The sequence below is a fragment of the Macaca mulatta genome, chromosome 11, assembly GCF_049350105.2.
Source record: "Macaca mulatta isolate MMU2019108-1 chromosome 11, T2T-MMU8v2.0, whole genome shotgun sequence".
Classification (NCBI taxonomy): domain Eukaryota; kingdom Metazoa; phylum Chordata; class Mammalia; order Primates; family Cercopithecidae; genus Macaca; species Macaca mulatta.
Window position 1 is genome coordinate 124,489,819 of NC_133416.1, and position 12,685 is coordinate 124,502,503.

General features: G+C 48.2%; 1 protein-coding gene across 3 annotated transcripts in view; it reads right to left on the reverse strand.

Moving 5' to 3' along the window:
- The window catches only part of NOS1 (nitric oxide synthase 1), a 227,447-nt gene that overhangs the window by 10,796 nt on the left and 203,966 nt on the right, over nucleotides 1–12,685 (reverse strand). For all 3 annotated transcript variants that reach the window (XM_077955339.1, XM_028829952.2, XM_077955338.1), the window contains 5 exons: nucleotides 10,340–10,533; nucleotides 7,707–7,876; nucleotides 3,178–3,388; nucleotides 2,430–2,517; nucleotides 744–865 (listed from right to left, as the gene is read on the reverse strand). In XM_077955339.1, coding sequence (XP_077811465.1) covers nucleotides 744–865; nucleotides 2,430–2,517; nucleotides 3,178–3,388; nucleotides 7,707–7,876; nucleotides 10,340–10,533 — 785 coding nt within the window. The remainder of the gene's footprint in view (nucleotides 1–743; nucleotides 866–2,429; nucleotides 2,518–3,177; nucleotides 3,389–7,706; nucleotides 7,877–10,339; nucleotides 10,534–12,685) is intronic.

The window sequence follows — 12,685 nt, forward strand, 5'->3', positions numbered from 1 at the left end:
TGTGAACCACCACATCCAGCCACAATGTACTCAACTTTCTAAGCCTCTGCTTCCCTATTTGCAAAATGGATATAACAGGACTGTTGTTGAGAAATGAATGTGAAACATTACAACTCTGCCTGATACCTGGCAAGTACTTTATAAATGTTAGCTATCCACTACAATGACAGTTCCATGGGGGCAAGTTTTACTGACTGATTGATTGATTTGTTTTTGTAATCATCCCTCGAATCAATGGAAAGGTTTTCATTTCTGTTTTAGTTGTTTTTCTGTCTTGTTCACTGCTATGCTCCAAGAGTGTTTGGCACTTATTAGGTGCTCAATAAATCCTTGTTTAGTGCATGCTACAATTTGGGTTTCTTTCTCTCTCCTGCCGAAGCTGATCTGCTGTGTCTTTCACACAGCACTTGCTCTTGAATAACAGTCTTTGCAATAATTACAAAAGCATAGCCATTTGATAAGGACTAACGCCTACCTTTTCCAGGCTATTGGATTATTTTTTTTGAAGGGATCACATCTTAACAAATGTCCTCTGGGCCTGGAATTTCAGGCCCCTGGGACAGGCTGTTTGGATGACACCATGAACTTCACCTGTGGGTCAGGCTGGTGCTACACGCCCCGGCTTCTCTGAGGCAGTGACGCCATGGAGTGACACCTTCACTATTCTCTAGGGCTGCTGAGACACAGCTGGACCTCCCCAGGTCTGGGGGTGGGAACCAGGCAGCCGCTGGACTGTAACCCACCTTTGTGTTGGATATCAAATTGCCGCTGTTGCCAGAAGCTTCGGAAAGGTGCAATGCCGGTGCCCGGTCCAACGAGGATGCAGGGGACTTGGGGGTTCCGGGGCAGGTGGAAGCTGGGTGCTCTGGGCAAGGAAGAGGGGGTCAGAAGTCTTGAAGAGGTCAAATCCAATCAAGAACAACTGAATCTTAGGTAGACCAGGTGGCTGTCTTCGGTAGACATACAATGAGACTTACGGCTCTTCAGCCGGGGCCAGGTGCCCCTTTTCAGGGTGGGAGTCTCACCGATTAAGGGAATTCCAAAATGGGGGGTCCTCAGGGTCTGGCTATTCTTCCATTCCCCAATTCTTCTCACTGCTGGGCTCAGCAAATTCAACCCAAAGTATCTCTACACTGGCACCATTGAGACTTGGGGGTGGACCTCCTTGGTCGTGGCACTGTCCTGTGCATTGTAGGGTATCGAGCAACATCCCTGGCTTCCAGCCACGAGGTGCCAGGAGTACACGTGAGTTGTGACAACCCAAAATGTCTTCAGACTTTGTCAAATGTCCCTGGGTGGCAGGGATGGGGTGGGGCGCTGCAAAAATCACCCTGGTTTGAGAGCCACCATTTTTTTTTCTTTTTTCTTTTCTTTCTTTTTTTTTTTTCTTCTGAGGTGGAGTCTCACTCTGTCACCCAGGCTGGAGTGCAGTGGTGATCTTGGCTCACTGCAACCTCCAACTCCCGGGTTCAAGCAACTCTCCTGCCTCGGCCTCCCAAGTAGCTGGGATTACAGGCACCTGCCACCACCCTCGGCTACCTTTTTTTTTTGTATTTTAGTAGAGATGGGGTTTCGCCATGTTGGCCAGGCTGGCCTCAAACTCCTGACCTCAAGTGATCTGCCTGCCTTGGCCTCCAAAAGCGCTGGGATTATGGGCGTGAGCCACTGCACCCAGCCCAGAGCCACCGGTTTAACCAACAATGAAATCTTTAAATCAAGGAGTCACAGACTTCAGTGTGTAAAAGAATCACCTGGGGATGTTCAAGATGCAGATTCCTGGGCCATGCAGTACATCTGGGTTCAGGACGCTATGTTTGAAACACCAGAGGACTCTGATGTCAATGATATTTGGATCGTTTTCAATGGCACGTGGACCATATTGTGAACATTCTAACCTCAGTGGTTGAGAAAAAGGATTGGCTAAAGCCACTGTTCAGATAGAGAAGTTATTGATCGACAAAACAGGTTAACTATAACTGGTCTAAGATCAGCTATAGCCTTTAAAGCTGAGTTTGGGAGGAAAGGCGCCAATGAATGGGGGTGATTGGATTTTTTCCATCACCAGGAAACTGGGACTGATTGGGAGTGACCAGCAGAATTTGGCTAGAATTTCCACTAGCCCATACAGTCCACGAAGGTGGAGACTGTATTTGCAGGGTTCTCCCCGATAGCTCCAGCATCTAGCCCAGTACACGCCCAAGTGAAATGTGTGTTGCATTGACTTGACGTCGACCAGAGGACTTGCCTAGCTTGCTGTGCTGCTCTGATCTTGTTTCCTTAACAATTAAGAGAGACGCAGGACATTGGTCTCCATTGTGTGCCACCCAGTCACCTCTCTAGAACCTTTCAGACCGGTCCACCTACTTCAACTTGCAACATCAATATGCAGATTTGAGATGATTGCTCATTTTTCTCCACTTATTACTCACCCTCTCACGAAACAGGGGACCACTTCGTCAGCCTGTATCCGGTTGAGCCAGGAGGAGCACACGCCGTGGTGAATTGGTCCTTCTCCATCTAGCAGAATAACCAAGGCAGTCAGGACCACCCACTGCTCTGAAGCACGGCCTCCCCTCCTCCCTCCAATGCAAAATGCTCACAGGCCCAGTGCCAAGTTTATCCTTTGGAATTCCTCCCCAGGATCCCTTCCTCTGAAGGGCAAGAGGAAACGGTACAGCTGGGGTGACTTCGTGCCTATACAACCACCCAGGGTTCTATTGGGTAGGGGTGGTTCGGATTCAAATCCTTCCCTATAGAAGGGTGCTTTTGGTGGCTTGCTGGACTCCTGGGACGGGCACTGTGCATTTTAATTGCTTTATCTAGGAGGAAAAAGACAGGGCAGAGCTTGGGTTATCTGACTTGCAACCAGCTGGGCCTGATACAGCAGAGCGCTCTCCCAGGGAATGAGTGGTGGTGGCTTGTTCTAGCTGGTGCTTCGGGGATATGAGGGGGCACCATTGCAAATACACGTCTTGCCTCTTTCCTAATTCTGCTCAGGCTTGGCTCTGCATCAGGGGACAGTTCACCTGCTGCTTCTTCCCCCAGTTTTCTGGTCTTGGGGGTGTGTCTCTTCCCAGGGATTTGGGATTTAGCCTGCAGGCAGTGGTTTAGGGAGCCCTCCAGAGGCCCCTCGGGGGAAAATGCAGCCGAGGAGGCTCTCCCAGTGCCTCCGCCCACCTCGAGTGCGGTAGGAAACGATGGCCACAGTGAGGTGCACTTCATCAGGGTACATGTCTGGGGAGGAGCTGATGGAATAGTAGCGGGGCTGCAGCAGGGACAGCTGGGTCAGGAGCAGGGTGGCCGGCATCTGGATGGATGGGAACTCCTCCAGCACCTCCACGATGGTGGGGTTCTTGCCCCATTTCCATTCCTCATACTCCTGCAAACCCTGTGCCAAGGAGACCGACAGAGACAAGCTTGAACCCAGCTGCTACATAGTTCCCATGAGGACCTGAGGGGGTCTAAGAAGAAGGCAAAGTGAAAGTAACAGTTGGCAGGTGTAGTGGCTCATGCTGGTAATCGCAGTGCTTCGGGAGGCGGAGGAGAGAGAATCACCTGAGACTAGGAGTTCAAGGCCAGCCTGGGAAACATAGTAAGACCCTGTCTCTACAAAATTTAAGAAAAATTAGCTGGATGTGGTGGTGGATGTCTGCAGTACCCCAGTTACTTGGGAGGCTGAGGTGGGAGGACTGCTTGAGTTCAGGTGCTTGAGGCTGCAGTGAGCTAGGATCACACCACTGCGCTCCAGCCTGGGTGACAGAGTGAGACCCTGTTGACAGAAAGAAAGAAAGAGAGAGAGAGAGAAAGGAAGAAAGCAAGGAAGGAAGGAAGGAAGGAGAAGGAAAGAAAAAGACAAAGAGAAGGAAAAGAAAAAGAAAGAGCAATAACAGTTAACACTTGAATAGCAATTATTCTGTGCTGTTTTGATTCTCATGAGGACCTTATGAAATAGGTATTACTGTTTCCCCATTTTATATATGAAGAAACTGAGGGTGATAGAGGTCCTATGGCTACTAGGTGGTGATGCTGGGTGAAACTGAGCCTTGCTCTAGACAGTGTGTCTTCAGAATTTGTGTTTCTAGTCACTACACACTCCTGAAGTCAAGAGAGACGCACTATAGAAGGGAGTCATGACTCACGCGGGGAGTGGCAGCATTCGGTGGAGACCTGTGATTTGTTGGTTGCAGAATCTGGAGATGCATCTTTGGAGAGCTTGGGTCATGTTCATGGCGGTGAGTGACAGCCCCGGAAAAATCAGGTTGGGGTGTGTGGAGGACCATGTTTGGGGACGTGTTGACAGCAAAGCCCAGCTGTAACCAGGCAACAGAGGAACTCTCTGGAGCTCTGGAGTTATTTTTCCTTAATCTCAGAAGATGCCCTAGGCAGTCTCTGATTGCTGGAACAGAAGGCTCAGTTTCTGAGACCAGCGTGCCAGTGCACTGTATAACAAAGATTTTCCCCAGTTTCTAAAGACTGTCCTGGCCTTATTTATTTATCTATTTTTTATTTTTTTTTTGAGATGGAGTCTCACTCTGCTGCCCAGGCTGGAGTGCAGTGGCATGATCTTGGCTCACTGCAAGCTCCGCCTCCCAGGGTTCACGCCATTCTCCTGCCTCAGCCTCCCGAGTAGCTGGGACTACAGGCGCCTGCCACCACATCCAGCTAATTTTTTGTATTTTTAGTAGAGACGGGGTTTCACCGTGTTAGCCAGGATGGTCTCAATCTCCTGACCTTGTGATCTGCCCACCTCGGCCTCCCAAAGTGCTGGGATTATAGGCGTGAGCCACAGCGCCCGGCCTGTTCTGGCCTTATTAATAGGCGATGGCATCCTTGACATCGTGCTTCTCAGACCTCCAGCCTGACTGGCCTGCAACTGCAGGAGCAAAATGGACAAAGAGCCCTGGCCTTTCAACTCTTTGAAACTGACATTACCTGAAACGGACATCCATCACCCTGTTGGTGCCAGGCCTGCCTTCCCGCAGGCTGCTCCCTGCCAATGACCAAGCACAGGAGTCTCCAGGACTCCTCAAGAACCCTGCTGGGCCTTCCTTAAACTGCACTGCAGTCTAGAACGTTCTCATCCCACCTTTCTTCCTTTTCCTTTGGCTGGCGTTAGATTTGTTTTGAGGTCTGGTGGTTCTCCCAGCCCTATCTGATCCCTTTCCACTTTATGTCACATAAGTGTTTCCCCTAATAAAAATCCTTGCTCATTTAATCCTGTCTTGAAGTCTGCACTTTTTGGAAGAAATAAACTAATACACATGGGTTATATCAAATTCTATCTATCTATCTATCTATCTATCTATCTATCTATCTATCTATTATCTATCTATCTATCTATCTATCTATCTATCTATCTATCTATCTATCTATCTTCTATCCATCTAGAGACAGATTCTTGCTCTGTCACCCAGGCTGGAGTGTAGTGGTGTGATCTCGGCTCACTGCAACCTCCATCTCCTGGGTACAAGCAATTCTCCTACCTCAGTCTCCTGAGTAGCTGGAATTACAGGTGCCCATCACCACGCCCAGCTAATTCTTGCATTTTTAATAGAGACAGGGTTTCGCCACGTTGGCCAGGCTGGTCCCAAACTCCCGACCTCAGGTGATCCGCCTGCCTCAGCCTCCCAAAGTGCTGGGATTACAGGCGTGAGCCACTGCGCCCGGCCTATTATTTATTTATTTATTTATTTATAGAGATGGGGTCTTGCTCTTTCACCCAGGCTGGAGTACAGTTGGAAGATCATGATTCACCATAGCCTCGAACTCCTGGGCTCAAGTGATCCTCCCACCTTAGCCTCCTGAGTAGCTGGGACTACAGGCATGTGACATGATGCCCAGCTAATTTAATTTTTTTGTAGAGATGGGGTCTATGTTGCCCGGGTTGGTTCCAAACTCCTGGCCTCAAGCAATCTTCCCATCTCTGCCTCCCAGAGTGCTGGGATTACAGGCATGAGCCACTGTGCCCAAATTCTACTTTAAATAAGGTAAAAACAGTGCAATCTAATAAGGTACCAACAGTGCAATCTACAGTCCTTCTTCCTATTAGCCACCCTCCCCCATTAATTAAAAGTTTTAAATCAAAATTATACTTGCAGATAGTCTAAAAAGTTAAATAACTTTGTAAAGCTTATGATTAAAAATAATGGTCTCCTGTTCTACCTCTGCCATCTGCTTCCTACTCCCCGGAGGTAACTACTTACAGCTCTTTAAGTGTTCCTTCTGGTATTTATTTTCATATTTCTAAATACTACGCACTCGCTAATTAGCCTCTTCCTTGCTGCTCACCATTCAATCCCCTCTCCTGGACGGCAGAAAAAAGCTAAGCCATCCTGTGCTGGGGGCTTGCTTTCTGGGAAGGAGCCCCCATTGGTAGCAGTGTGGGCCGTTCTCCTGGGTAGAATTCTCACTGAGCAAGGCTTTGCAGCAGGCTGGGGCAGGTGATCCCAGGATTTCTAAGCAAGGTGGTAGAGGCTACGTTTGGTTCATTTTACAATCAGAGACCTCTGATCTCTAGTAGTTCCACCTGCAGCTCCTCTGCATTGGCAAAATCTCATCATAGCAGCCACATGGATGGAACTGGAGGACATCATGTTAAGTGCAAGAAGCCAAGCACAATAAGACAAATTTTGCATGTTCTCACTCATTTGTGGGAGCTAAAAACTAGAAGCAAATAAAGTCATGAAGACGGAGAGTAGAAGGAGGGCTACCAGTGCAAGGAAGGGTAGTGGGGAGGGGTGGGGGAAAGTGGAGATGGTTCATGGGTACAAAAATACAGTTAGATAGAAGGAATAAGATCTAGGCTAGGCGTGGTGGCTCATGCCTTTAATCCTAGCATTTTTGGGAGGTTGAGGTGGGTGGATCACCTGAGGTCAGGAATTTGATGGTGAAACTCCATCTCTACTAAAGAAAAAAATACAAAAATTAGCTGGCCATGGTGGCAGGTGCCTGTAATTCCAGCTGCTCGGGAGGCTAAGGCACGAGAATCCTTTGAGCCTGGGAAATGGAGGTTGCAGTGAACTGAGATTGTGCCACACGGCACTCCAGCCTGGGCTAGAGGGTGAGACTCTGTCTTAGGGACCAAAAAAAAAAAAAAAAAAAAAAAAAATCTACTATTTCCTAGATCTAGACAAGGTGACTATCGTCAACAATAATTCATTATATATTTAAAAATAACTAAAAGAGTGGAATTGGAATGTTTCCAACACAAAGAAATGATGAATGATTGAGGGGGTGAATACCCCCTTTGCCCTGATGTGATTATTACACATTGTATACCTGTATCAAAATATCACATGTACCCCATAAATACATACACCTACCAAGTATCCATAAAACTTAATAAAACAACAAACAAGAAAAAACCTTATCTTTAAACCAAGGCATGGTGAGATCCTGTTTTTCTCCTAAGCATGGCCTAAAATGGCACTAATGGAAGCCCAAGGTTCCAAAGGAAGACAGAAAGAATAGCAATTTCAGTTGTAGCCAGGGAACTGTTTGATTCAAAGGAGTCACTCTTGCTCTGCCAGGCCTTAGAACTGGGGGCAGACTAGCCACATTGGACCAGCCAATATGGCGACCTACAGCAAATAATGGCCCCCTTGGCTCAAGACTGCCATCTGCTGGAAGCCTGGTAATAACAGTTTTCAACTCTTTAAAGACGAGGAGATGGGCTCCCTAGGGTTGTGCGAAGCCTGAGGACCCACCTTGCTGAGGACCAGCAGACGCTGCTTCTCCTTCTCATTGGTGGCTAGGGAGGCAAACTGCTGCAGCTGCAGGGGCGTTGGTGGCGTGGTGATGTCCAGGTAGTACTTGAAGGCCTGGAAGATGGTGCAGGGTGGGAGGCGGTGCTCGTCTGTCCAGTTACTGATGATGCCTGTGGAGGTACAAGGCGGGTGAGGGGTGGGTGTGGGAGGGCTTGAGTCTAAGTCGGGGGTTCAGGTCTGCTCCTGGAGCAGAGGATGGGGCCAGGTGAGGAGGGTGGCTCCAGAGCCAAGCAACCTTCTAGCTCTCCACCTTCCATGCCCAGAATCCAGGGGATTTCATGTGTGCAAGAAGCAAATCCAAAATTAATTATGCAAATGAATCCAAAAATTAAGAAAAATACATGAAGAGAGGAGAAAAATATTAAAATAGCATGGCATAGTCCACTGGCGTTCTATACAATGAGCCCCCAGCTGTGGGTGACAGAGATAAGCCTATTTCAGCCCCATGTATCATGGGATGGTGTCAGCCTCTCACCCCCTGAATGGGATGTTAGTGTTTGTCATTATAAACACTAACACTTATCTAGCACAGTCTATGTGCCGAGTACTATTATTAGTATTTTATATTAACTCATTTAATCATCACAACAATCCAAGACAGTGTTATTCTTCTCCCGGCTGAGAAAAATAGAAGCACAGAGAGGTTAAGAAATTTGCCCGAGGTCACACAGCTCATAAGCGTGAAGTCAGGCAGTGTGGCTTCAGATCTTGTTCTGACTACTATATTGTACTCCCTCTATATACTCTTCCTCCAATATGTCCCTAAATATAAGCCTCTCCTCCATCAGGGGTTCGATCCCAAATAAAAAGCTCTATTTCAACATAGAGGAAGTATTGTCTGGGTTGGATTTATTTTATTTTATTTTATTTATTTATTTTTTTAGACTGGGTCTCACTCTGTTGCCCAGGTTACAGTGCAGTGATGCGATCACAGCTCACTGTAGCCTTGAACTCCTGGGCTCAAGTGATCCTCCCACCTCACGCTCCTGAGTAGCTGGGAATACAGACGTGAGCCACCATGCCCTACTAATTTTTTTTTTTTTTTTTAGATGGAGTCTCGCTCTGTCACCCAGGCTGGAGTGCGATGGTGCGATCTCGGTTCACTGCAACCTCTGCCTCCCGGGTTCAAGCGATTCTCCTGCCTCAGCCTCCTGAGTCGCTGGGATTACAGACATGTGCCACCATGCCCGGCTAATTTTTTGTATTTTTAGTAGACACGGGGTTTTGCCATGTTGGCCAGGCTGGTCTCGAACTCCTGACTTCAGGTGATCCACCCACCTCGGCCTCCCAAAGTGCTGGGATTATGATTACAGGCATGAGCTGCCGCACTCGGCCTGATGCCTGGCTAATTTTTGTATTTTTTTGTAGAGATGCAGTTTCACCATGTTCCCAGGCTGGTCTCCAACTCCTGGGCTCAAATGATCTGCCTGCCTCAGCCTCCCAAAGTGTTGGGATTACAGGCGTCAGCCACCTCACTCAGCCAGGATTTATTAAGAGAGGGTATGTCTCAGCCGGGTGTGGTGGCTCATGCCTGTAATCCCAGCACTTTGGGAGGCCAAGACGGGTGGATCACCTGAGGTCAGGAGTTTGAGACCAGCCTGGCCAACACGATGAAATCCCCGTCTCTACTAAAAATACAAAAAATTAGCTGGTGTGGTGGCATGCGCCTGTAATTCCAGCTACCCAGGAGGCTGAGGCAGGAGAATCACTTGAACTTGGGAGGCGGAGGTTGCAGTGAGCCAAGATTGCGCCACCGCACTCCAGCCTGGGTAACAAGAGCAAAACTCTGTCTCAAAAAAAAAAAAAAAAAAAAAAAAAAAAAAAAAAAAAAAAAAAAGAGGGTATGTCTCTCTAACGTAGTGTCTTCCTGAGAGGTTTTCAGCAGGGCTTTGACGATATGCTACTTTCACATTCTATCCTGACTTCACATCCTAGCTCTTTTGTAAAAGTGACAGGCCTGTATTGGTCTGCCAGGTAAGGTCACTGCAGTTCCTTGTACCTGACCCTTGAGCCCACTTGTGCTCCTGGATGAAGCACTGGGACCCATTTGCCTTTGAAAGTTCTTCAATATGAATGTCAAGGATGGACACTTAAGCAGGCGAGAGCTTGATCTAATGAGGTAAAACATGTGGGCTCAATCCCTCGTTGGCCATCGAGCTTCCTATAGTACCTTTTGATTTTAAGAGGAGGCAGGATCAGATTTCTGCTGTTATTTACTTGGTGGGCAATGGGGTACTAGAGATTTTCCTAAGGGTTAGTGGTGAGGATGGAAAGTAAAAAGAGTGGCTACTGCTAACATCCACGTCTAGTCAATGAAGGAAGGTAGCAGCCCCCTTCTCCCAATGGTGAGCCATCGATGGCCTGGCACTGTGTGCATTTATTTGCTCAGCTGGTTGGCCCAAGGTTGATCAGCCATGAGAAAGGGGAAAATCTTCAGTGTCTCATCGGCTGCTAGCAACAGAGACCCACTCTCCTGCCTGGACTGGTGATTGGGAAGAATGGGTCTCCTCTTCCCCAGACACCCACTGCCTCTGCAGCTCCCTAGAGCAGGGAAGGGCCCCTGGGAATGTTACCTAAAGCCGTGTTCCGCTCCTCCAGCAGCTCCACTTTCACCATCTGGTTGACAGGGGGTGCGTCCTCCAGCCGCTCGATCAGGGCATTCACGAGGTCCTCGTGGTTGCCAGGGAAGACACCCAGGTGGTCCCCAGGCTGGTACTGCAGCTCCTGATTCCCGTTGGTGTGGAGACGCACGAAGATAGTTGACCGACTGCAGGAAATTGCAGAGGAATCAAAGGACAAGGGCCAGCAGCTACTTCCTCCTTTTCTTTGGCTCTTCTGTCTGTCCCTGTTGGCTGCAATTCTCTCCTTCCATTCTTGTTGAGGCCTGTGCTAACCAAGCCTATTCCCCCATCATTCTATTATTATTATGGTGAGATAGGGTCTTGCTCTGTCGCCCTGGCTGGAGTGCAGTGGTGCGATCACGGCTCACTGCAGCCTCTATCTCCCAAGCTCAACGATCCTCCCACGTCAGCCCTCCCAAGTAGCTGGGACTACAGGCAGGCACTGTCATGCCTGGCTAATTTTGGAATTTTTTGTACAGATGGAATTTCCCTATGTGGCCCAGGCTGGTCTCAAACTTGTGAGCTCAAGCAATCTTCCCACCTCAGCCTTCCAAAGTGCTAGGATTACAGGTAAGGGCCACAGTGCTCAGCCATCATTCTACACTGAGGCTTTTTGTCAAGGTCACCAGTGAATTCCTCACTGCAAATCCAATGGCTGCTTCCTAGGTTTCATCTGGATCTGGAAGCAGTATTGGGCATAACTACTCACTCTCTCCTTCTCAACTCCCTTCTTTTGGATTCTAGCACCCCATTCTCAGTACTAATAGGGGTTCTCTCAGTGTCTAGCACTTCACTGTAACCACAGACTGTGGTATTCCCAATCTGTGAAATCCTACATCTCCTAGGAATTGCAAGCCCCACCGCCTTTGGCAACCAGGGTTCCTCGTGTTGTAATAGTAAAGGAAAAAAGACTTGGCTTTAAGCTTGGGTTCCTCCTATGCATAAACTCATCAATATTACAACATTGAGAGATCTAAAAAGACAACACAGAAGGAAACTCACTGTTGCCTACCGGGTTATAACCTTTCTGCATTGATTTTTGTGTTTCAGGTTCAGGAGGCCTGTGCTAATCCAACAGCTTTCAAGAACAAACTCTCAGAATGTGATTATTCTGGTCCTTTAAAAAGTTTCAGTACAGGCCAGGCGCAGTGGCTCACACCTGTAATCCCAGCACTTTGGGAGGTGGAGGTGTGTGGATCACCTGAGGTCAGGAGTTTGAGACCAGCCTGGCGAACATGACAAAACCCCATCTCTACTAAAAACACAAAAATTAGCTGGGCATTGTGGCACGCGTCTGTAATCCCAGCTACTCCAGAGGCTGAGGCGGGAGAATCACTTGAACCCAGGAAGTGGAGGTTGCAGTGAGCCGAAACTACACCACTGCACTCTAGCCTGGGCAATAGGGAGAGAGTATATCCCCCACCCCCGCCACCCAAAAAACAAAAAAACGAACCCCACAAAAACCTTTCAGTACAGTATACTGCATTTTACACAATACCTGCAAACTCTAGGATCAACTACACTTGGATAAATCAAATCTTTTGCACCCTTTGAGCTATGATTGCTTTTTCAGACCTGCTTTTTCTTCATTGCCAATGAGTTTTCAGTGGATAGAGACGCTTGATATTCAACATGAAGTTTCTATATTCTCTATGGTATGTAAATCAACACTTGAATAGCCCAATGGGACTCGCTATTTAAAGGAGTTTTTGGCTCAACCAAGAACCCCTTTGTGCTACAAATAGCCACCATTATTAAAAAGAGTTGAGCGGGCATATTATTTTGGGGGAAGAAACGGTGTCAAGTATTTTCTTGAAGCAAGGCATCCCTGCCCTTAGCATAGTGGGGAACTTAGCGACCATAATTGTGAATGGTAGTATTAAGGTCTGGAGTCCCACTCTCCCTCCCTGGGCAGATCTTGCCCTGTCTGGGAACCTGCACGACTGAGCCTTCTCAGAGCTCACACCAGTCTTTGGTTCCTGGGGAGCAGACATTACCTCCAGAGAGCTGCAAGAAGTTAGAAGCCAGGGCCAGCAGGGGGCGCTGTGGGGTTTCTAATTTGGGAGCCTCCTAAGTTTACCCAAAGGAAGCCTTTGAAAGGCCCGCAAATCAATTCCCGCTTTCTTCCCAGATCATCACGATTTGTACAAAATAGAAACGCAGAGGACCCAAACTTGCTGAGCTAGCTCACGAGCACAGCCACCTCCCCCCAAGTCCTCTTGAACGAGGCAGAGGGTGGCCGTGCAGACAAGGAGCAGGCATGGGAAAGTGGCTGGCTAGAAGGTGGGTCCAGGCTCT